The following is a 24,018-nucleotide window of genomic DNA, read 5'->3' as shown; positions in this document are numbered from 1 at the left end:
GTAGAGAGCCCATTGGCTGAATTACTTTGTTAATTGCTCTAAGATCTTTTACCATTCTCCATTTACCAGATTTCTTTTAAATAACAAGTACAAGAGAATTCTGAGGGCTGGTTGATTCTTCAATATGCTGAGCATTTAACTGCTCTTGTACCAGCTCTTCTAAAGCCTGGAGTTTCTCTGTTGTTAAAGACCATTGCTGAACCCATACAGTCTTGCCTGTTAACCATTTTAAAGGTAGAGGTATTGGTGTCTTTGAAAGATCGTCAGTTGTTGTGCCCTGTTCTTGTATAATATGGATGGCAGGTGACCACTCATTAGAATAATACCTTCTAATATTTCTCTCAGAAAAGTGTGTTATTTTATGATTTGTTTCTGAGGTTGGAGGAATATTAATCTGAGTAGTCCATTGTTTCATGGATAGATCATGACCCCATAAGTTCGTAACTATGTTAGCCACATATGGCTTTAATTTTCCTCTCTCCTTCTGGACCTATACATTTGAGCCATCTTGCACTCTGTTTCACTTGAGATAATGTTCCAGTCCCTAACAGCTGAATGTTTACCTTCTGAAGAGGCAAAGTTAGATGTCAAAATTCTGGTGCAATTATTACCACATCTGCACCTGTGTCTACTAAACTAGATAACAAAACATCATTTATTTGTATTGTTAATTTTGGTCTTTGTTCATTTATAGAAGTTTGCCAAAAAAAATTTGCTTAATGCCTTCTCCTGATTTTTCTATTCTCTTTGCCTCAGCTGTTCTATCACCCTGAGCGGCCTGGTTTATTCCAATATGCATTTGGTTATTTAATTGCTCTGAGTAGTGGTTTCTTCTATGAAGGCAGAAAAGGTCTGAACTGGATTTGCTGTGGGGGCCTGCCTGAGGCCCCTCTGGAAGTTTCTCGAGGACAGAAGCAAAGGATTACTTTGCCTCTCCCTTAATGATCTACATTTGTTGCTCCAATATTTACCCTTACCACACCTTTTTTCATACTCCAGAAGAAAGGGGAATTCTGTTGCTGTTCCTGGAATAAACATTCTTTCTAGAAACATACTGTTTATACTTCCTTTTCAAATGACCTTGCTTTCCACATCCAAAACATCTGACATTCCTCAAACCCTTTAAATTGATTCTCCTACACACATATCATCATGGTCATGAGACTCAACATTAATTGTGTCCCTGATCCAATCCTTCAAGGGTGCAGAACTTGCTTTTAATAACATGATTATTCTTTTGTGTGCTGCATTCATATTCTCAAAAGCCAAAGATTCAATTATTATCTGGCTAGCTTCTGAATTCAGGACCATTCTATTTACTGCTGAAGACAGCCTTTGTAAGAAATCCATGAAGGATTCTTTCGGGCCCTATATAACTTTTATGAATGACTGAATTTTCTTTCCTTCTTCCTCAATTCTGTCCCATGCATTCATGGCTGCCATGCAGCATAGAATTAAGGTTTGGTTATCATATAAACATTGTCTTTCTATTTCAGCGTATTGGCCTTTTCCAAGAAACTGATCCTTGGAAATTTCCACACCTCTAGCTCTCTGTTGACTTTCTATGGTCTTAGCCTCATCTCTGTACCACACATGCCACTGTAACTGTGCTCTGGGTTCCAGGACAGGGGTTACTAATTCTTTCCAGTCTTGCGGAATAATCCTATTATAAGTTGACCAGGAGTTTAACATTTGCTTTACAAATGGAGAATGTATGCCATGAGATACTATAGCTTCCTTATACCTTCTTAAATCTGACATTTCAACTGGACTCCAATAGTTTGTACATGCCTTTGATCAGGGAGTTGCTGTATGGTTACCAGATAAATTAAATTTTATTGTTTGAAAACAGGATGTCTTTCTATAACCTTATAATCCAGTTCTATAATTTCACCCTCAAATTCTTCTGTCTGAGTCTGAATTTCTCTATAATTTATTTTAACATGTTTTTCTAAAGCTTTTATCTTGGCACTTAAATTGACTCTCTTTTTTAAAATTGTAAAATAAGGATAGGTAAACAAATAATATGCATAATTGATGTTACATACATCCCATCAACATTAATCCTCTCATGTAATTGTTCCATTTTTCAGACTGCCTAATGTCTTATCAAATAAAGACCAATTGTCATCCATTGTAAAAATATTTCCCATTTTTTAATGTGGGAAAAAATTTCTCTTTTAAGTAGTTTCCCCCTTTAAGATATCTTATATCTTAATTGACTTACCAAGTCTACATAAAACAGTAGAAATCTGAGGAAATTTCAAAACAGCTACCTAGCGACTGAGATGGGAATCCAGAGAGAGAGAGAGAGAGAGAGAGAGAGAGAGAGAGAGAGAGAGAGAGAGAGAACCTACTATCTACCAGGAAAAGAGAAAAATGCTAAAAGCTAAAGTCCAGCGAGCTTTCTGACTAAAAGCTAAAATCTATCCATGTGCTCAGCTTGAGCTGATTCGGGCCTGAGCTGCTTATAGCACCAGCTTCTTTAAGCCTGAGCCACTTGAGTTGGCGATCTGGCCACAAGTAGCACCAACTGCGTGTCAATGATTGTAGCTATGGTTGAGTGCAGCTCTGACCATGTGCAGCTGGATCGCTTGTAGCTCTGGCCGGGCCTGGGGCCTGTAAACTCTAGCCAAGCCAGGGCCTGTAACCCCTGGCCTATGAGGGCACCAATGTTTTTTTATTGAATTCTTGCCATGTGGGCGCCAAATGTAGACGAAATTCCAAACAGTCTTAGCACATAAGAAACACAGAGACAAATACAGAGGCAATAGCCAAAGAGATCAGAAAGCCTCCACTACCTTATCTTATCACCTAGCTGCTGTCGCTTCCCCAAAGAGAGATTCTTCCTGTGTGACTTGTGTTTTTATTGCTTTCCTGTTCTGCCTTCTCATTGGCTCTAAGCCCAGCCACATGACTTCCTTGTCACTGCCTGTCTATACAGACCTCCAGGTCTCTATGGTTGGTACTAGGATTAAAGGCTCATGTCACCACGCTTGGCTGTGTCTTTGATCACATGGAGACTCTGCCTGCCATGTGATTGGATGAAGGGTGTGTGCTATCAGTGCTGGACTTCTGTTTATGGCTCACTATGTGACCTCACTATATGATCTCTGATCTCCAGGCAAACTATCTATTAACATACAAATAAAATCACATTTCGGCACAATTAAAATATCACCACACACTGGGGAGATGGAGATGGGCATACCAGTGCTGTCTCCTCACCTGCCCCAGCTCAATTCAGAGTAGAGTCAGTGGGTGAGAAAGAGACAGAGATGTGAGGCTGTGTAGTGAGGGCGATGGCTTAGACATGTTGGAAGGAATTATTATCAAATATTTGAGAAAGATTGTCTTAGCCATGTTACAATTTCAAATATTGAGCCACAACAGTTTCCCTTTCAGGCAGGTGTTATAGTCAGGATGCATACAAAAGTTTATGAAATGTCCCTTAGGCAATGTGTTTCTTCTTGAGAAAAACAGTTTCATTTCCTCATCTTAGAGTTGGCACGAGGTTGACCCTAGTCTGTAATTTTCTCTGTGTCTTCACTTAAGAGTGGTACTGGAATGTAACTGACACAAAATGCCATCCGCGAGCTATTGAAATTGATGTTTGGCACGCGTACGTGCTCATCAGACTGTCACTGTCATCAGTAAAGCAAACACTTGTCACCCCCAAACGTGGCTTCTATCTCCGATTTGATTTGATTATTTCATTTCTTCTACTCATTTTGCATTTAATTTGCATTTGTCTGGGCTGCTTTATTAGAGTGGAAACACGTTACTTTTATGCCTGGCTCTCTCTTGACCTTTGTGCTATTGTTATCAAAAGTTTCACTTTTGTATGTGTTATAAAGTACATAATACATTTGGCCTTTAATTCAGCCACTGATCTTGGCAAGTGACTTAAAAAACAAAAATAGTGTTCACCCACACACTTATCATTTTTTCTAATGTTCTGTGTTCCTTTGTATAGGCCTGTATTTCTACCTGGTATAATCCTCCTCCTCTTCTCCTCTATAAATATTTTTCTGATGAACTACCTTCAAATTCACTAACAATTTCTGTTTGATCAGGCCAACTGGTTTTCATTTCAAAATATGTCTTTTCATTCTATAGTGTATACTTGAGTCCTTTTAAAGTGTTCTATCTCTTCATTGAGATTCTTACTGTATGAGATTCATATTGTTTACCTTGAAAGCATTGGTCCTCCACCTTTATAGTATCTTCATGACTGACATTTGAATCCTCCACTAGGTAAAACACATATCTCCATGTCACTAGTGTTGCTTTTTGTGGACTCACATTGTCCTTTGGTCTGAAACGTATATCCTTATTTCTTAATTTTCCTTAGCTCACTGGTTTCTGCATGGTAAACAAAGCATTATTTATTCCAGTCTTGCCCTAGAGATAACCTCACCATAGCACACATAGGGAGCTTGGGTATGTCTTTAACCTCTGTGCTCACCCAAACTGACATCTGTTTTCCTCTGTGGTTCCCAGGAGGGAACCTAGAAATCACCAAGTCTTACATGTACCCTGCCAATGAGAGGCCAATGAAAGAGCTACCCATAAGCAGCTGGAAAAGTAGAATTGCTTTATGTGTATCCTTCTGTCTGTAGGAAAACATCTAGGAGCTGAGGTTTATTACCCACTAGCTCTACTCAGAACCAAGGAAAGAATCTATGGTAAATGGCTTTATGCTTATTTAAGCAGCATGAGCTTTAAAGTACTTTAGTTATCCTTTGCCACCAAAAAGAGCTGGACAAATGTCAGTCCCTATCAGGCAAGTTAGAGACCAGTCTTTATGATAGCAAACAAAATGTTGGGGTTCTAGATGGGGACCTGGTCCTTCTAGGATGAACCTAGAGAATAGCCTTAATTGCTGACTTCAGCTATGGAGTTGATCCAAACAAGATATATCCACACACTTATTTAAACTCCAGGGGTTAGGATTGCTTCTGTCAGCCCCAAGAATTGACAAGTTAGAGACAGACTTCCAAACAACTCAAGAAGTGATACTCATATTACACAGTTCAGTTCCTTCCAAAAAGATGGAACCTTGTTTTTGTCACTAGGGTAAAGTTTGTGATGAGGAGCCTTAGATGTGCTCATACTTCAAAGGACAAGTACTACTTTGCCTTGTTAGCCTTTGAATGCAAGCAAGTTAGCAGCCAGACCCTTGGGCAGCAGCTTAAAAGGTCAGATATTTGATATCCAGCCTACACCCTCCCTGGCCAAAGCAGGAATTAGTCATTATCGCCTGTCACTCTGCTAAGCTAGTGTGAAGATACAGGAAAAGATCTGAGTACTTGTTTTAAAGATGCCTTTTACCCCTCTGTGGTCCTAGGTAGCTGTGCCTGCTGGACCAACTGGATTAACATGCAGAGACAGGTCATTTGGTAGCAGCCTTACAAGTGTGGCCCAAACCCTTCCGTCTTCAGAGAGAAACAGATGAGGAGGGTTGGTCTCTGATGTCAGGGATAAGTTTAGGGTGAGACTGTATCTCAGCTTTTCACACTGATTTGAAGTGGGCTTGTTTTCAGTTCTCTAGTGTATAGATAGTCATATATTTTTGGTATTTTCTCTAAGGGTGTTGGTTAATGTGTTTGCATGGTACCTCTGTGGGGGTAGGGGGTGGGTGGCTGATCCTCCTGTTTTACAATTGCCTGATATTTTCCCTTAGGTCAGGTATGGTGTTTGTTTTAGGGTTTATTTGGTTGGTTGGTTTTGGTTTTTGCTATCAGAATTCTGTGTTACTTTTGTGAGAGTTGGATATATTTGGACTCCTAAAATTATCAAGATGTAGAATATACATACACATTAGAGGACTAAAGTGGTTCAGAACACTTGCTGCTTCTGCAGAGGACGCAGATTCAGTTCCCAGCACCTACACGGTGGCCCATACCCACCTGGAACTCCAGTTCCAGGGGATCTGATGCTCTCTTCTGACTTCGTGAGCTTATGAATATAGGTTGTACAGAGACAGACCCTCAGGCACAGGCACACACACATATGCACAAGCACATGCACACACACACACACACACACACACACACACACACACGTGCATGAGCGCATGCACACACACAAAGTACTTTGTTTTTTCATTTAAATCAACTCATTTCTTATAACTTTGCTCTGTTTAGATTATGAAGTTTTGTTCAATAAATACTTTGGAAAACATCTCTAGTTTGCTTGAAGACAGCTTCATCCTTCAGGCCTTACTTTGGGGCTGCTTGTTTATTTGGGAGTTTTTTGTGAGTCAGGATCCTTTCCTCCTCACTCAGGCCCACTCTCCTTCCATAGACTCAGTCCATCTCCCTGAAGACTGGATGTCTAAGGGTGACACTGGCCCTTAAGCTTTATTTCAGTGGTTCTCAACCTGTGGGCTGTGACCCCTTAGAGGGTCAAGTAACCCTTTCACAGGGGTAGTATATCAGATATTCTGCATATCAGATATTTATATTATGATCCATAACAGTAGCAAAATTACAGTTATGAAGTAGCAACGAAGACAGCTTTGCAGTTGAGGGTCACCACAACATGAGGAACTGTATTAAAGGGTCACAGTGTTAGAAAGGTTGAGAACCACTGCTCTACTCAAAAGACAACAAAAACACGTGCAGTGCATTCTCTCCTTCAAATTGCACTAGTGAGCCCCAGCTTCACTGATTCTCCTATTTTCTTCCTTGCCTGTGTGGTTTTTGGCCTACAACTTCGGATCCTCCGACCTTGGCCTCAGCTTTCCTAGTGTTTGGATTACAGCATGGGTCACTGTGCTCAGATGCTTCCACAGTTTTTTTTTTTTTCAGACTGGCACTCCTGCAGCATTCAGCCAGGGTTGAGTAGCTCCTGTTACTGAGACAAGATCTGTATGGTGCTCTAAACAATTTTGTAGGAATCTGGGCTTGCATTGAGTCTTAGCAGTCTGATAGGAACAGACAGAGAGTGTCCAGAACTGTCACCAATCATCCTATCAGGGAGTTCTTCCCTTGGTCTTGGTAGTTTCCCGATAGAGACTGTAGATGCCTGTGAATTCAAAGACTCCTCCAGAGTCTTCCTCTTCTGCCCACCCATCTACAGAATGTCACTTGAGTTTGCTTCTGTGTCACAGCCTGGAAATGCCCTGGGGACTGAAGACTGGGACAGTTGTGGGGCTCTTCTTGCTTGTTTTCCCTCTTTCATGCATCACTGTTATTTTTTTGTCATAAGATTTCCTTTTATTCAAGCAGCTACTTTCTGTTATTTCAGCTAGAACGGCATATCTGGTCCCCATGGTTCCATTGTGGACCAAAGCAGAAATGTTTGCCACTGATTCTAGATTTACATGGTAACTATGAGATCCATAAACCAACTAGAAACACAGAGAAATCTAGGAGATGGAAAGAAAAAAAACCACCAAGAAATTTACAAATAAAGTGAGAAAATAAGAAAAGCTTAGCCTGTTTGTTTTAATTAAGCCAATACTTGCTGATGTAATAAAACACTTTTCTTTTTAGACTACTATAATAGAATACGTAAATTAAAAATGCTATGAGAAGTAAAATGACAGGACATAAGGAACAAATAAAGTTTCCTAGTGGGAGTAAAACTGACAGGCAAGGAAACAATAAGTTAATTAGTTAAGCTGGGATTGATTGGGACATTTGAAGAGAGATTACATTGCACATGTTGTCTTTAGCAAAGACTTAAGAACCCCATTAGATGTCCAGTCTTCAGGGAGATGAACGAAGTCTATGGAAAAGGAGTAAGGCTGGCTAGGGAGGAAAGGATTCTAAATCATAAGCAGATAAAAATCGACTCCAAATTGTTAAACTCAGTAACGCAGGGTTTGTGTGGTACCTACCTCCACTAAAGCCTCAGGCTTGGGTGTTCTCTGTTCATTAGTACATCAGACCATGGGTCCAGCTGCTTGGCTGTTTATAAGAAAAGGCAGAGCTGGGAAAAGGTCTCAGTGAGAATGTGGTTGACCTTCCTTAAGGAGGAAGTAAGAATTTCTTCCTTTGATTTAAAAAAGGAACTGTCATTTGATCTACGTACCATGTTACCATCAACTTTTTATTCTTTGTGGTGCTTGGTGTCACACTCAGACCCTCACATTCAATGGGCTTCATTCCTGCTAGGCAAGTGCCCTGCCACAGAGCTATATCCCCAGCCCTGTCACATGGTCTTCTGTATTCTGCTTAGATCTCTCTGATTTGAAATCATTTTCAATGTTTCCTATATGACCATAGCTGGTGTTTCCTTGAGCATCATGTAGGTTGAGCTCCCGAGCAAGCTGACATGTTTGTGACTTCAATAACACTCCATGACAATTACACTTTCTACGAAAAAAAAAAAAAAAAAGAAAGAAAGAAAGAAATACACACAGCATCCTGAAACACACATACAAGAATATCAAAACATACTGGTAAAATGCACTCCAGAGCTGAAATGTATAGATGAATATTGATTCATCAAAAAGTTTCATAATTGTAATGGCTCTGATCAAAGCTTTGTTGCAAGAGAGGGAGGGAGCACTTCCCTTGCTTCTTGTAATGGTCATTATTTGTTCCCAAACATTTCTTAGGAAGCAAACACATTTGCCAGCCTTTATTTTATGCCTTGAAAATGTTCAGCAAGCTAGTCTAAGATATTTTCTGTTCTTCAGTAGCAGCTCCATTTTCAAAAAGGCAGTGTTCCCGTCACCTTCAGTTTCAGGAGAATGACATCCTTCCGGGGAAGGAAGTACACTCTGAGAAATTCGTTGGCATACTTGGAAGGTTCTAATTACACAGCTTAATGTTACAAAGTGTATGGAACTTACTCAAAGTCATCAAGGAAGTAAAAGGTCATTCCTAAAAACACTTCATATCATATCTATATCATATCATAACTATAACAACATTGGAAGGAATGCAACTCAGTACCATCTGTCCTTTTGTTTTGCATTTCCCATGTCTTATACTTGGGGGCGGAGCCTCCACCAGGGTGGATATGATGATTTTAACTCTTGTCCATCTCAGAAGTCTTACAAAGTTTGCTTGTCTTACAAAATCCAAAGCAAACCCTTAGGCTGCAGCCATTGACTACGCCAGTGTTGACATTTGCTGCTTTCCAGGGGAAAAGTGGGTCAGCTGCCATACTAATCTCTCTGCACAGCTAGAAGCAGATCCTGTGGAGATGCAATAAAGGCTTCCTAAGATGATTTTAATGCAAATACGAAGGAGGAAAATTCATCCTTGAATTAATGTGGAAAGGCCAACTCTCATGCTGCTTCTCTTGGAGGAAAATACCCACCACTCTGAGCACAGACGGTGCCTGTGTGTGTGGCAAGGCAACCACAAAGCCAGCTACTTTCTTGATGTTACGTTCCATCCTCACTGTTTCCCTCTCCCAGTGGAGTATCCCATCCCCAGCTTAGAAATCTGTCCATCAGATGTCACAGGTTGTTACCCACTGACACCAGAGCACAGTATTTTGGAAACAATTGATTCTTTGTCATTTGAAAATAATATCTTAATTAATTTTGAGTATTTCATACAATGTATTTTGATCACATTCACCCCCCAACTTCTCCCAGATCCACCCTTACCTCTCTACCCATTTCACTTTGTGTCTTCTTTGCTGTTGTTCTTAACCCACTAAGCCCAATTTGTGCTACTGGAGGAGAGAGGTAATCATCTGACCCAGCTGTGAGTCCTATGAGCTACAATAGTGATCAGTCTTGAAAGATATATCTACTGATGCAACAGTGGCATTAATATTATGTAGTAACCAACCACTTTCTGATTAGACTCAAGGCCCACACCACAAGACAGAACCCATACCTGGTCTTGCCATCCTTGTTATGTTTTTAAACCTTTTGTGTTACATGAACGCCTCAAATTCTTTTTCTATGGTGGCAGCATCTCAGGTGACCTTCTGTTGGTGGCTGCCATTGGCCACATTTTCAGCCTTGTCTTCTCTGAGCTCCATTCTTACACTTAGGAACTTATTCTCTATGAACTCCTGGTTCTCCCAATTATACCATTCATTTCTCTTCTTGCAGAACATGAAGCCTTGAAATGTCACCTGCCCATTTCTTTCCTTCACCCTCCATGTGACGTTAGCTAAAGTAGCCCTCCATTGTTTTCCAGAGTCCCATTCTCATCATTCTGACCAAGTCTCCAACCATCGTGAGACACGGACCACAAATGCAGCCACCAGTCAGTCCTCTGGCTCTCCCTTTGCCTCGATGCTCTGCTGCATGCAGTGTTCAGTTCTTGAACTTCTCCTTCCTCTTTGCTGCGGACCTTTTCTTTATTCCTCTTTCTCCACATTCAGCTTCCAAGATACAGTCACTTCCCTCACCTGACATCTGGCTCCTGATTTTATTTTTCCTATATTTGTTACGTTAATATGGTTTAAAATTGCTTCACAGCTGTGAATTTCTTAGTAACTTCCAGTAACTGTTCAGTGTCTATACCAAGTCCAAGTTCTTTAGTGTCTAATAATCTAGCCTCAATATGCCTGTCTAGATTCACCTTAAGGTCATTACTCCCAATTCAAAACTTCTACAAAATTACACTTTCTGCTACAAAACATAAATTCAGTTCTCAGATCTTTGTGTATTCAGAACAAGCTGCCTAGAAGTCTTCCTTCTTACTTGAGTTTATCATTTGGAATCTACACCAGGTCTTCCACTCTCAATGAAACAAACCCCATTTGTCCAAGCACATAGTAATCTGCCCACCACGCTGTCTTCTCCCACTTAGGTGACTCAGTCATGTTAGCTTTTACCATTTTCAGCCTGGAGTTCTTTTTTGCTGTTTGATGCCTATTCCTGGCTCTTCTTTCTGGTTGTGTTGTAAGGATCTGGCACAGTGCCTTGCTCAAACACAGTTCATGGTTGTGACGCTGATAAGAGCAGTTACTTGCCACGCCTTCAGGATGCTCCTCCACCCTGTGAAATGTTTACCAAGGAAGAAAATGTTCGCGTTATCAACTTGACTCTGAGCGTTCACCTATTAAAAACACTCGACGAGGAAGATAACTAGAAAAATCTCTGGCACCATCCATCTTCAACTGTCAATCACACACACACATATGTATGACTAAGCAAAAAAATCAGTGAATTACAGTTGAACATGGGCCTGATGCAGACATTCTTTTTGTGCTCTGACCTTGGCCTACTTTGGTATCTGGCCAAATGACTCCTTTTCCCTGAGAACATTTGTTCCTGGTTTTATCTCTTTGTCTTTCAGGCTTCCTCTTGCTCCAGAAATGCCCTGTTACTGCAATGATGTCCTTGGGTTTCCAGAACTGTGAATGTCATACACTGGCCTCTGACCCTTCACCCACACATCTTCCCAGGGAGCCACCTGATTGGTGTACCATCAGCTGCTGAGTCCTCTGAAACTCTCATTAGACACCATTTTTGAGGGTCTTTGTGTTTATAAAATTTAGAAAGTTTCTAGGATCAAGTTTAATTCTGACTTTTCAGAATTAACATTTCATAAATGCTGACATTAGGAAAGGATCTTATGAATGTCAGGATGGCTGCCCATTGGAACCTACCATGCGATATCAGTGATGTCTTAGGAACAGCCCAGCATCTGTCTTTCTGTGCTCAAGTCCTCAGAGATCCTGAAAGAAATGCTGACAAAACATGAAAGAGTGATAGCTCGATGTCTATAAGGAAAGGAGTCTGGGCCCCTAACTCATACCATATACAAAAACTAGCACATATGGATCAAGTGCCTAGATGTGAGCACTCAAACTAGAAAACTCAGGAGGAGCTGGGTGGAAATCATCAGAACTTTGGAATGAGCCATGATGCTTGAGGCATACAACCAAAAAGGACAAGGAAAAAAATAAAACATACATTTAGTTGAATCAAAATAGAAAATGTTTGCACTTCAAAAGACACTATCAAAAACATGAAAAACAGCTCACAGAACAAGAGAAAAACTTTGAAAAACAGGCAGCTACTCAAAAGCGAAACAGAATCCATTCCTAAGTACCTTCCTATGGGAGTTGAACCCATATACCCACACAAGAACTTGTGTGTCCATAGAAGTATTATCCTTGTGTGCTTGTGTGTGTATATACACTTCAAAATTACACCATTTCCCCCTCCCCTTTCCTCCGTCCACTCCCTATGATGCTCCTCCCCTTTCTTCCTCTTGAAATCATAGCCCCTTTTTCTTTCATTGTTGTTTTACACACACACACACACACACACACACACACACACACACACACCACATACCCTTGAATATATAAATTCAACCTGCTCAGTCCTTTTGGCATTACTTGTATGCATGACTTCGGCCCGACCACTCGGTAGTGGATAACCAATCAGGAATCTCATCCCTGGGGAAGACCATCTCTCCCCTCTCAGCATTCCTCGGTTGTCTGTAGCTCTTGTCTGTAAGTAGAGTCCTGCGAGATTTCTCCCCGTCCCCATTTGTGTGTTTATTGGTGTTGTCATTGTTCGGGTCTTGTTTAGGTAGTCACGTTGTTGAGGGCATAGCTTCCTGTCATTTCTAAGAGATACATTCTCACAACAGATTTCCTGGTCCTTTTGCTTATATCGTCTTCTCACTCCCTCTTCTGAGATGTTCAGTGAACCTTAGGCACAAGAGTTGTGTGAGTTGTGTTGTGGATGTATCAGTTTGGGCTAAACATCCCACAATCTGCAATCCCTTCCTCTCTGCTGTGTCCTCACAGTGTTAGGAAGGCCAGGAGAGAAGGACCTTTCAGGACGACTTAAAGGGATGGAGAGGAGCCAAGCCCCAGTCCCATCCCTGTGGAGATGTGACCCCTGTGTCACTTTAGGAAGTTTCAAGTCAGTTTGTGAGAGGTCCATGGCTCCATTGCCCAGTGTTCCAGTGCAACTGACTGACGCTTTCAGCTTTTAATTAGAATATTCCAGCCATTAGCTCATAGTCTGTTCACTGCAATTGACTTAGCCGTGGTTCATCGTCTCACACTCTCATTCATCTTTGCCCCTGCCCTGCCTCCTAGGGCTTCATAAGCTTCATTCAGAACTTTCTTCACTTTTTATTGGCACTGAGCTGTGTGCTCTGGAATTTGGTTACTGATTGAGAAAGTCATAAGGATCTGAGCAGACACTGAAGTCTATCTCTTTCCACTCTGATATTCCTAGACCAGTGAAATACCACCTTTGGTGGCCATTGGAATTCCTAGGGCCGAGGAGTTGAACCCTTGGATAAGCTTCCAAATCATACATAATAGCTCCTCACCTCACAGGTTTTAGTGCTATGGATTTCAAGCGGGAAATGTGACTTTGCATTCTTCTTGCAAAATGCTTCCTGAGTGGGATCTGGAAAACCAGCCCCAGGACTTCACCCGTTTGTGGCCCTCTGTTTTTATGGAACACAGCAACAATTAATCCATATAGATGAGGCTTTACTGTGCTGTCTAGGGAATGTTGAATTACTTTCTTTATTATCGTTATATAAAGCCCTATGTAAATTTAGTTTAGTAATTTAAAATTTTAATTAAAACCTCTTACTTTTAAAAATGAATTTCCAAGGCAAAAATGCACGTGGTGATTTAATAATGATGCCAAACATCCAGAATGTGGTCCATTTAAATTTCAGCTTCTATTTTCACATGTGTTCTGCATTTCCCTGGTCTCATCTCTGCCTTCTGTCTTCAAGCATTTAAGTTATGGCTATTCTGTGTCTGTCTCCGAAGTAAGCCCCACAGAGCAAAGATGGGTGGGGAAGACACAAATAAGTAAGTTCCCCACCAGTCGGAGTCGATCGGTGTGAAAATAAGGGCTCACACCAGGGACAATAGCAGGGGCAGGCAGCACAGATGTTCTAGAAGACTGGGAGCCAGCGTGGCTTAACCAAAAGGAAAAGCAATTATAATAGCATTAATGTGACAGTGGTTTATCCATTTATTTGTTAAAAAGTTTCCCTTTGAGCTGAAGAACCTTCTTCATCAAGCTTTTAACAAAAATAGGGAGCCAGATACTTAATGTTTATATTTTAAAGCAAAGCACACTATATGCTTTGTCTAGTGGGCATACTAATAAAATAATTTTGCCATCTGATAGAGTTATAGAAATTTTGGGGGCAAACTGAATATTAAAAAACTGTGTAAACCTATGTGTTCTGGACCAAACAAAACAAGGACTGCTGGCTGATGAGAGCAGCCGGGATGAGACTCCATTGCAGACACAGCTAAAAGGAAGGGCTTTGCTATGAGAGGGCGCCACCTTCTGGCCAGCCTTTCTGGACCCACTAATGCCAGGATCTACTACATGGTTCTTACCTCAGAAACAGGGTCTTTCTGTAGAACCCTAGAAATCCAGGCCAGGCCCCTTCTTGGGAGTCCTATCTCACACTTATAAAATGAGCAAATATGCTTGGACTAAGACTGGGTTAGGTTGTAAAAAACGTGTTGCAATGGATGTGTGGCCATCAGCATTAGACAAGGTCAATGTGGCACACTTTTCGAGTACGTGGCCCTTTGTTTTACTGTCCAGAAGAGCTGAGGCCTGCCATGTACAAGCCTGGAGCAAATTTATTGGCATCACTGACCCCCAATTCTTCATCTGTAAAACAAGAATAACAATATGAAATTTTATTCAGGACAAAATATGTAAAAAAATAAATGTAGCATAAATACATGATTGTCAAAACAACAGCAAGATAGCCACAAAGAACAAGTTATTTAATATAAATGTAGCTTAATCAGTCCAGGGACTATAGGGAGCTACATAATCTACCCAAAATATCTTGCGAAGTATTATAAGAGTTGCTTTACACTTTTCAGTCCTTTGGGACAGGTCTACCCTCCCACCGTTTGCCAAGCTGTCAGCTGATCGGTGCCCTGGGAGATCAACACGACAACAGCTCAGCTTTTATTTACTTATGGTGGCGTGGCTTGAGCTAGGGCCCTAATCTCCCAAACATAACATCACTGAAAGACTGCTTGAAACTTTTCCATAATTATTAAAACAAGAAAATATTTTGTTTTAGTTAGATAAACTCATTTATTCAAGCTAAGTTTCGAAAACTTGGAAATTTCATAGTGATACTTTTAATTGATGCAAAAGCAAATGGAGCAGCCAAACCCCATACCATGGTACTCCTACCAAAGTAAATGAATAAATGAATAAATAGATATAAATAAAAATAGGAGTACAGTTCTTAAATTTTACTGCCAGAGATAATCAACCCCATGGACTTAAAAAAAATCTTAAATTTAGAATATTCATGAATCTGCCTCCTCTGAAATTTTATAAATTAAACACTATCAAAATCAGTCAAAAAGATACACTAAAAGCCAAGTTGCCTGAGCCAAGAGCTTCACAATATGCTAAGCCCTAACTACAGGTTTTACAAGCTCTAACCTCATCTAACCTCAAAGCTCGAAGATGGGTCCAGAGTTCACATCATGTGGCTTGAAAGGGCTGGCTATTCATCTTACCCTATTGTTTGATTGGGTTGGTGAGTGACAAGGGGGGATGTGAACCTGTTTCCCATGGAGTTTCTCAAGCTATATTGCCTGAGTGGTTTGAACAGATCATAATGAATTATCGAATTATGTACTAGCTTTCGCATGCCTATGGCCTGTTTCTCAATGTCCAACAAGATAGGCCTAAAGTACACATCCTGTTAGCAAGATGCCCAGAACACTATTTGCAAGTATAGTGGTCACTTCATGGTACCTGGAGATCCCTGGGCCTCATACACATCGGTGGAAGGTTAGAACCTAGGCGATCTCTGTATAATTCCTGGACCTTGTGATCACAACTGCCCTAGTGAACCTGCGGAAGAAGAGTTGGGTGAATGAACAGGACGGAGGACTTTGCTGCAAGCAGACCTGGTGTGTCCATTCACATTTTCCTCCTCGCTTGTATCAAGAAGAAGCACTCGAGGATGGAAAATGTTCATCTTAGACCCAAGAAGGTTTTAAAATAATACCTTAAGTTTCTTTCAGATTCTAAGCCTTTTACCTAGTTTGGTAATTTTTGTTTCTAGTAAATCAAAATTCACTGTAAGGAGGTATGTAGGACTGGAGTTGGGGGATGAGCCGGGACCTTTGGTGCATTCTTCTCATTCAGAGCTCCAAGTTTTGGGACCAGGCAGATCAGGCCTGTGTGTAGCAAGGGCTGTGGTTGGGTTTACTGTGTTGGACTGCAGATATATCCAACCAGGCTTGCTCTCTACAGCAGTATTTGTCTATCTGTTTGCTTATATCTGCTGTGAGTCCATGCTAACCATTTTGGAAACTTAAAGAAATTTTGTTTCCTATGGAATATTTGGGAAATGTCCACGGAAGTTACTGGCCTTGGGGTACACTCTCTGTCATACTTTCAATACTATTAGTAATTTAAAAAACAAAAAGAAATGAAGCCATGACCTTTACGTGTAGTGACAGAGCACCATAACAAACATGGGTGTGTTCTTATTGTTCTTAGCTAGAGAGAAGTGTGGAGCTTTGACTAAAGGATGATTATGCCTTTCTCTTCTTTTTCCTCCTTCACATGTGTATCCAACTGGAAATTTTGAAGAAGTATTCTAGAATATGTCCAATGCCACTGCTAACTCTGTATCCTAAAAATAAAGTTCAAGAAACCATTCTAAGATGCATATATCTGAAAGTTGTGTATGTGCATATACATAAAATATATGTGGTTTATGCCTCGAGTGTACATGGTACCTATGCACTACCAGGAAGTCTCACAACAGGAGGCACCATTTTCTCTTCTCCAAGATGAGGAAGCTGAAACATGGAGGGCTGAGTGGCTGTGCAAGCTACACACAGATAGTGAGTTCAGGGTTGCTTTCTCATGGGCAATGATGTCTCCATGGATGGCTATTCTATGGACACTTGGGAGGACCAGATATTTGGAGTGACTCACACTCACCATTAAGAACCTTAGTTAGGAATTTGGCTTAGCAGAAGCATTGGATGAGGACTGGGGTCAATAATAGCATATGCATTCCTGGGGTCAATACTATTTTAACCCTGGTTCCACCAGTTGTAAATTGTAGGCATTTGGAACACTAGAGCTGATTTTTTTTTCTTATATAATGTAGAGAAGATGACATCCCACACTTCACAGAAATGTCATGAAGACAGATGACATAATGGGTATAGACACATCTGGAAACATTTGAAATATTGTATAAATATTCAAAAATGATAACTCGCATGGTCACAGTTAGTTTGGGATTACTAAACTGGGATTCTATTAGTCTGAGCCCATTGTTCTTTTCATTCATTTGTGCTATCTTAGTGTGCCGTGCAAACACGTTCATTCACACATTGGTCATTCTTCTTCTGGGTAAATGAGACCTGGCATACTCTGCCTTGGAATAGGATTCTCGCTGTTGCTGCTGCTGCTTTGATAAACAGTGTGTTGCTCCACCATGGAATCCACTTCCCTTTGATTCAAACTTGAAAATTCTCCCACCCCATGAAGCTAAAATCTACATTGCAAACAAAGCTCCCTATAAGCCTGCTTTCCAAGCATAATCAGAGATGCTCAGAGTGGAAGCCTCACCTGAGCTGGAGCAGGACTTCAGTTTACAAATAGAAAAGTGGAGGGTCTTCGTGAGAAACTGATGTGACATCACCCATCCAGTTAGGGCCATGAGCCTGACACCATCCTGAGAAGCTGAGGGAACCTGGGTTTATTTTTGTGATTTCGGAGCTGACGGGTCTTTTGAAATAATCATATTGCCTTCCTAAGTGTTTGCCCTTTGCTACTTACAGAAGAAGACTGCACAAGCTGGGCGTATCCAAGGTCACCCAGGTGGATTTCCTGCCCAGGGAAGTAGTATCCTACTCCAAGGAGACACAGACTCCTCTTGCAACTCATCAGTCTGAAGGTAAAAGTTGGCTTTTGTTTTCCTTGTGTGCTATGTCTGCAGACGTTGTCAACATCTTTTGTGTTGACTTCATATCCCAGGGGTCATCATAGGATGTAAACAGAGTGACACCCAGAAAGCCACAGATGCCCTTTTTCTCTGATTTTGGAGGTTCTGCAGAGGGAATCCTTTGCTATTCCTCCAAGAGATCCATGAACTTTCACGTGGATAACCTTTATGTCAAGTTTCTGTGCTTCTGTGCAGCAGGTGGACAGCATCAAAGTAGTGAATAGATGTTTTCACAGACAGTGTTAAGAAGACTATGTACATTAAGATTCACCATTCAGGGATGGGGAGAATGCTCAGAAGTTAAGAGTGCATCCTGCTCTTGCACAGAACAAGCACCCAGGTCTGGTGGCTCACAACCATCTGTAAATTCAGATCCAGGGGATCCAATGCCTTTTTTTGGCCTTTGAATGTGTATGCACACATCCAGTACACACACACACACACACACACACACACACACACACACACACACACACACACACACGAGTACAAATAAAAAATCTTTTAAAAATTCACTGTTTGTAGGGACAGCAAACTGAAGCCCACCACCTGTTTCTAGAAATAGAATATTACTAGGGCATAGATGCTACCAATCATCTGCACCTATGGCTAATTTTTCTGCTATTAATGGTCTGGTTGAATAGACATGAAGGAGACTTTAGCTGTCTCACAAAGCCTAAAATCTTGGCCCTAACCCCTTACAGAAAACCTTTTCTGGGCCCTGATTTTCTGGGCACTTCACATGACAACACATAAGTTAACAATATTCTCCATGTACATTCCATGTCCATGAGTGGGAATGGAACTGTATACCTCTTTTATGCATACCAGAAAATGTGAAGTGGAAAATTTGTATGCAAATCATTAAAAGTCAATGTGGTGATTAATTATGACTTTTAACTTCCTGGGATTGGAATCTTGACTGAAATGAGCCTCTGGGCATGTCTGAGGGATTTTCTAGATTTGCTTAGTTGAGGTAAGAAGACCCACTGTATATGCAGGTGACGCTCTTATGTGAGTTGAGGTCTTGGTCTGAATCGAAAGGAGAAAGGGACCTGAGCAGCAGCATTCACATCCCTTTGTTTGCTTATGCCATGCCCCTCAAGACACTGTGCCCACGACCCGTCTGCCATGATAGACTGTATTCTCCAACTGCAAACCAAAATAAACTCTTACTTAAGCGGCTTGTTGTCAGGCATTTTTATCATAGTAACAGGACAAGGAATGAATACAGACATGTTTCCTCAAAGTACAATACCGTGCTGGGGGATAGAGATACAGCTCAGTGGCAGGTTGCTTACCTAGCATGCACGCAGCCCTGGTACAGTTCTCAAAACTGTGAGAGATAAACAAACAAATACACACATTATACCAAGATAAAATTACATGAGAATCGGAGATATGTGTATACAGAAAATGGAGTAAGTCAAGTTGCATTGTTAGAAAGTAACATTGCTGATAGAGCAAGGCAAAGGGTCCTTTTACTTCGTGTGTCATTGGTGTGGGGAAGAGGATGCTAGAATTTGGGGTTCATTCTTGCTATATAATAAACACTGAGCAAAATCCTAAATAATGAACTATATTAGCCTTTCATACTTGGTCTGTAGCAGACATAAACCAATACAGCTTGGTTTGTGCAAGCTACAGAGATTTTTCTTTTGGATTGTCAATGCATAATGTCAAAAATGAAAAGAAATTTTGTTCCTTGAAGTTCAGACTGCCTACAGACCTTTGAGAGAGCTCTCCTCAGGAATACTGCTGTGAGGACAAGTCCTTGATAGTGGGGCCCATCAAGCCCGGTGATAAAATATCAACATTTAGATGCAGACAAGTAGCACCCTCTGGTGGTGAAACTTGAAACAAACTAACCGCCACATTATGACCTGTGTGTTCACTTGGCAGAAAATACCATGCTAGAAAACCCTTCAGGATTCCTGTCCTTGGGCCTCCAGACAAGAGCAGGAAGATCATTAAAAAGCAACCTCACTAGCCAGGCAAAACATTTGTTTTAGTTAATTTGCTGCCAGAGGCATTTGCAAAAGTATAGCCAGAGGTATGTTTATTTAGCCCCAAATTTAACCCATAACATAAAGCGATACAGCTGAAATAGGAGAAGGAGTGATTTTTAAGAATGTGTATACTTACATATTGGAAATGGTACAGAAATATTTACAAGGGTAGATAAATTAAGGATGAAAAGGCATCAACTCTAAACTTTTAAACTGGAATACATCAAAAGGAAAAGCCCACAGAGTTCATTTTATTACTGTGGAGAGAGGTTGGGAGCCCTCATTATGCTGTGGTCCAAGCAGCAGGAAGGGAGGAATTTATTTCTTAGCAATTGGCAGAAGTTCTTTCTGTTTTCTTAACAAGACCCATAGAGCTTTCTTGTGGTGATGGTTCAAATTCCACAATACAGACTTGAACCCAAAGCCAGCTACCGGAGCCTACAGGAGCTCATGATATTAAAGCAACACCCAATGAGTGTAGACAAGAAAGCCTTTATTATTGTCACCTCACCACAGAGGTTTGACCCTCGGCCTTTGGCTGCCTGGCTGTTCAGGATGTCCAGGGTCCATCTTTCACCTGCTGGGTGAGGTGACAGGAAGGTGGAGCACAAGAGTCAGCAGTGAGCAGTCTGTAACTAGGTCCTTCCAAATGGGATACTTGGGTTGGTACCCGAGGTAGAGTTTGAGCAAGTACAATGTTGTTGTGACAAAAGCAGCCTTGTAGGGACAGACTACTGAATTTTACAGCACAGTGAGGCTCTTGGATGGATGACATTTGCAGCTGTCCAGTGTATGAATCCCACACGAGCTCTTTTATTAACCATAATGTATAGAGACTGGTTGATTCTTTTTAACTCATTGTTTGAAGACAGGAAATTAATGAAGCTCAAACTAACAATTTCAGAGCACTGATACTCTGCCTCGACTGGAGTTCTAGTGTATCCACCCTCCTATACAGACACATTGGACCTGAAGAAACATTGGGGAAGTAGTTTGGACTTGCTGGTGTCTGGGCATCTTTCCTCTACCACATACTATAATAAGCAGTCCCCCTCAGTGAATTAACTTGTCACATAACGATCTGTTGTGAGAAATACCCCAGAATGTTTTAAAATTTGGTTTATTTAGGACCCAAATCTCCATCAATACAATCCTCTCAAGTAGCTTAGACCTTCCTCCTCTGCCTAGGTCATTAGTCACAGGGAAAGAAGGTTGAGAATGGAGAACTCTGATCAGGAGCAGACTATCTCTACCCTCAAACATTTTAAACATATGCTTTTTATTTCCAAGTAAGGAAAGAATATACATATTTCTCTGCCAAGTTGCCTCTGCTTTGCATGATATTTCCCTAACTGTCCGTTGTAATAATCCAATCCTGTGTGTGTTTACTACAATGAGTAAATGGCTGGTGAGCGACGGCACCATGAAGCCGAGTGAGACTGACATGTCCAGATTGCTCTGGAATCCCCAGGTTCTGCATGGCCCCTGGAGCACTGAGAACATCTCAGTGTGCTGGGACGGTGTCAGCCAAACAGGACAAGGGGAGATGTTTCTGCCTCCTGTTGTTCGTTTTTGAAGTTTCTCTGTACTTCCATGGCGTCTGATAAATGGGAACTTGGACTTTCTCTTGGCTGCTTCCTGCCTTCACTGCCTATCTCTGATGTCTTACATCCAAGACAAACAGCGACTGCTAGACTTTCACAAGCACCCTTGAAGGCTTGTGCTTCTGTGCTTGTCCCATGCTGTATTTCCCCATTTGGAATGCCATCCCTTCCATGTGCCTTCCTCCAGAGTGTGCCCCAGGGTCACTTCCTTGGTAATCCCATCCTCATACCATGGTCAAAGTATGGTTCCTCCTTGTACTGCATGGATTCCTCACGTGTCTCCCCCAGGCCATGGTTTCCCTATGGGCAGAGTCTGTGTTCTTTACCCACTTTGCACTTCACACCATGCCTGGTTCAAAGCACACTCACTAGACGTGCAAACAAGCGAGAAGCACAAGTTACTAGAGGCTGAAGAAACAGGAAATGGAAATCCTTGTGTTTTCTGGGGTGATGCAGGCCATCCACGTGAAACTGCACTGGTTTTGTGAGGTTTGGAAGGAAACGCCATTGAAGAAAGATTTGTCTTTTCAAAGGAGCTTAATGTTCTTCTTTCAGCCAGGTGCTGTTTCTTTCCTTGGGTGCGTGTAGACATGATCTGGTCCCCAGTGTGATGGAAAAACTGGGGGCAGCCTGAGTTGGCCCAGGATAGAGCAAAGCAGCCTGCGGGCTTGACTCTGCAGAGATGTCTTTAGAGGAACTTGGGAGTGGGTGGGTCTGCGGGGAGGCCGCTGAGGAAGGCAGTAGTTTCACTTTTCTATGCCTGCAAAGTATTTTCTTGGTAGGGAAAGAATCTCTACCTTGATTTCCCATCCTCTCCGGGATGCATTCCCTACAGAAGACACAAACAACAAATGGTTGCTGTTGGAGAAGTCAAATAGTCTGGTCTGATACTGTCCAGTGAAATCATACGGCGCCACTGGTAATTTTAATAATATATTTCGGTTAACTTCATAATTTCAAGATAATCAAATCTCAAAATGTAATCAGTGAGAAATTATCAATGAGACATCACTCTCTTTCTTTGTACATAAACTAAGTCTTCACTTTCTTTCTTTGTACATAAACTGAGTCTTCCAACAGGGGTTTCTAGCTTACATTTGCAGCATGTCCCAATTCAGACTCATTTTCTTAGAAGCACTTATTGCTGGATTTCATTAACTTTATGATCAAAAAAAGTAGATCCATGTGCCACTGTTTTCCAACCAAACCTAGTGGCCACTTTTAAATTGGAACCTAAATTAATTTAGTGAGCTAAAGTACAGTGCCTCAGTTGCCCAGCTAATACTCCAAGGCTGAGTTTTAGCAGAGTTAATGGCTCTTGTATTGGACAGCCCAGGTCTCTCCAGAACCATTACTTCATAAGTTTAGATGCTGAGACCTGGAACACCCATATGAGCTTCCCTCCACTATCACTGGGGTGAAGGACCATAGTGAGATCACTTTGATGCAGGGATGCTCTGGGATGATGTGTTATGAATTTCCTTCCTTTTTGTGAGATCAGCAGGGTTAGATGGTTGGACAAAAGGATGATTGTCCACAGCAGGTTAACTCAAAGAGGCCCCAAATAAACCTCATCTTGATATTAGAGAGGCTTCTGTGGAAAACTTCTAAGTTGCCTTTTTCATCGGGGTATTCTATTTCATTTGAGTACGCATCTATTTCACCTTGTCAAACGGAGCACCAGCACTAGAGTTAGTTATATTAGCCTCTGTGGTTCTTCTCCTTCCTTCTCTGAGTCCATGAGTGAAAATAGTTAAGATGGATGGCTAGCCCACCCACAGCTTAGTTAGAGCTCTTCTCAGACCTTCACCTCCTAAATGCACTCTCTGATTTTAAAAGAGTGCCCAACAAGGTCATTTCCCAGAGAATGCAAAGGGAAATAGTTCTTCTGGAATCTGACATTTTAAATCAAGTGGTTCTTCCACACAGTTCCCAAGTGGAAGCCAGTCCTGAAACAGCTCACAGTTACTCAGGAGGAGAAATGAAACTGTGGTAGATGACCCAGACTCAAGCTTTGTGCCTGGCTACCAAGACTCCTGGGCTCTGTCTCTGAACTTATTACTTAGAAGAACAGTCAAGTGTTTGTTGATGAGTCATGGTGGCATCTGGGTGTGAATTAAAAGTGGCTAGTAAGATGACATATATGAATTTTACTTTTAGCTCTGATCCATATAGAATGGGCTATTAAACTCTATATAATACATATGCTGATGTATGTTTTATTTTTTATTCCTTATATTTCCATTTTGACACTTGTTACCAGTATTAATGTTCTTTAAGTGTAGATAGGCTGTAGAGGCCCCAGTCCTGTTGTTAACAAATGTTAAGGCTTGGCAAATCTTCCTAAAGTAAATAACTGTATTTTCAACTCTTTCCCCCATTTTCTCTTGGTATACACCTTAACTGAGTATTGACAGTATCACGCTTCCAGGTCTTCAGGCAGGGAGCCCCATGTTCAGGACAAGACGGTTCAAGTCTGGTGGTAGAGCCAGCTGATGTAGAGTGGAAAAG

General features: G+C 41.3%; 1 protein-coding gene across 6 annotated transcripts in view; it reads left to right on the top strand.

Annotated features, from left to right (window-relative positions):
* The window catches only part of Dync1i1 (dynein cytoplasmic 1 intermediate chain 1), a 309,676-nt gene that overhangs the window by 66,688 nt on the left and 218,970 nt on the right, over positions 1 to 24,018 (top strand). For all 6 annotated transcript variants that reach the window (XM_006986876.4, XM_006986878.4, XM_006986877.4 and 3 more), the window contains one exon: positions 17,731 to 17,846. In XM_006986876.4, the coding sequence (XP_006986938.1) occupies positions 17,731 to 17,846 (116 nt within the window). The remainder of the gene's footprint in view (positions 1 to 17,730; positions 17,847 to 24,018) is intronic.

The sequence above is a fragment of the Peromyscus maniculatus genome, chromosome 3 (genome assembly GCF_049852395.1).
Source record: "Peromyscus maniculatus bairdii isolate BWxNUB_F1_BW_parent chromosome 3, HU_Pman_BW_mat_3.1, whole genome shotgun sequence".
Classification (NCBI taxonomy): Eukaryota; Metazoa; Chordata; class Mammalia; order Rodentia; family Cricetidae; genus Peromyscus; species Peromyscus maniculatus.
This window is presented reverse-complemented; position numbering and strand designations above follow the sequence as displayed.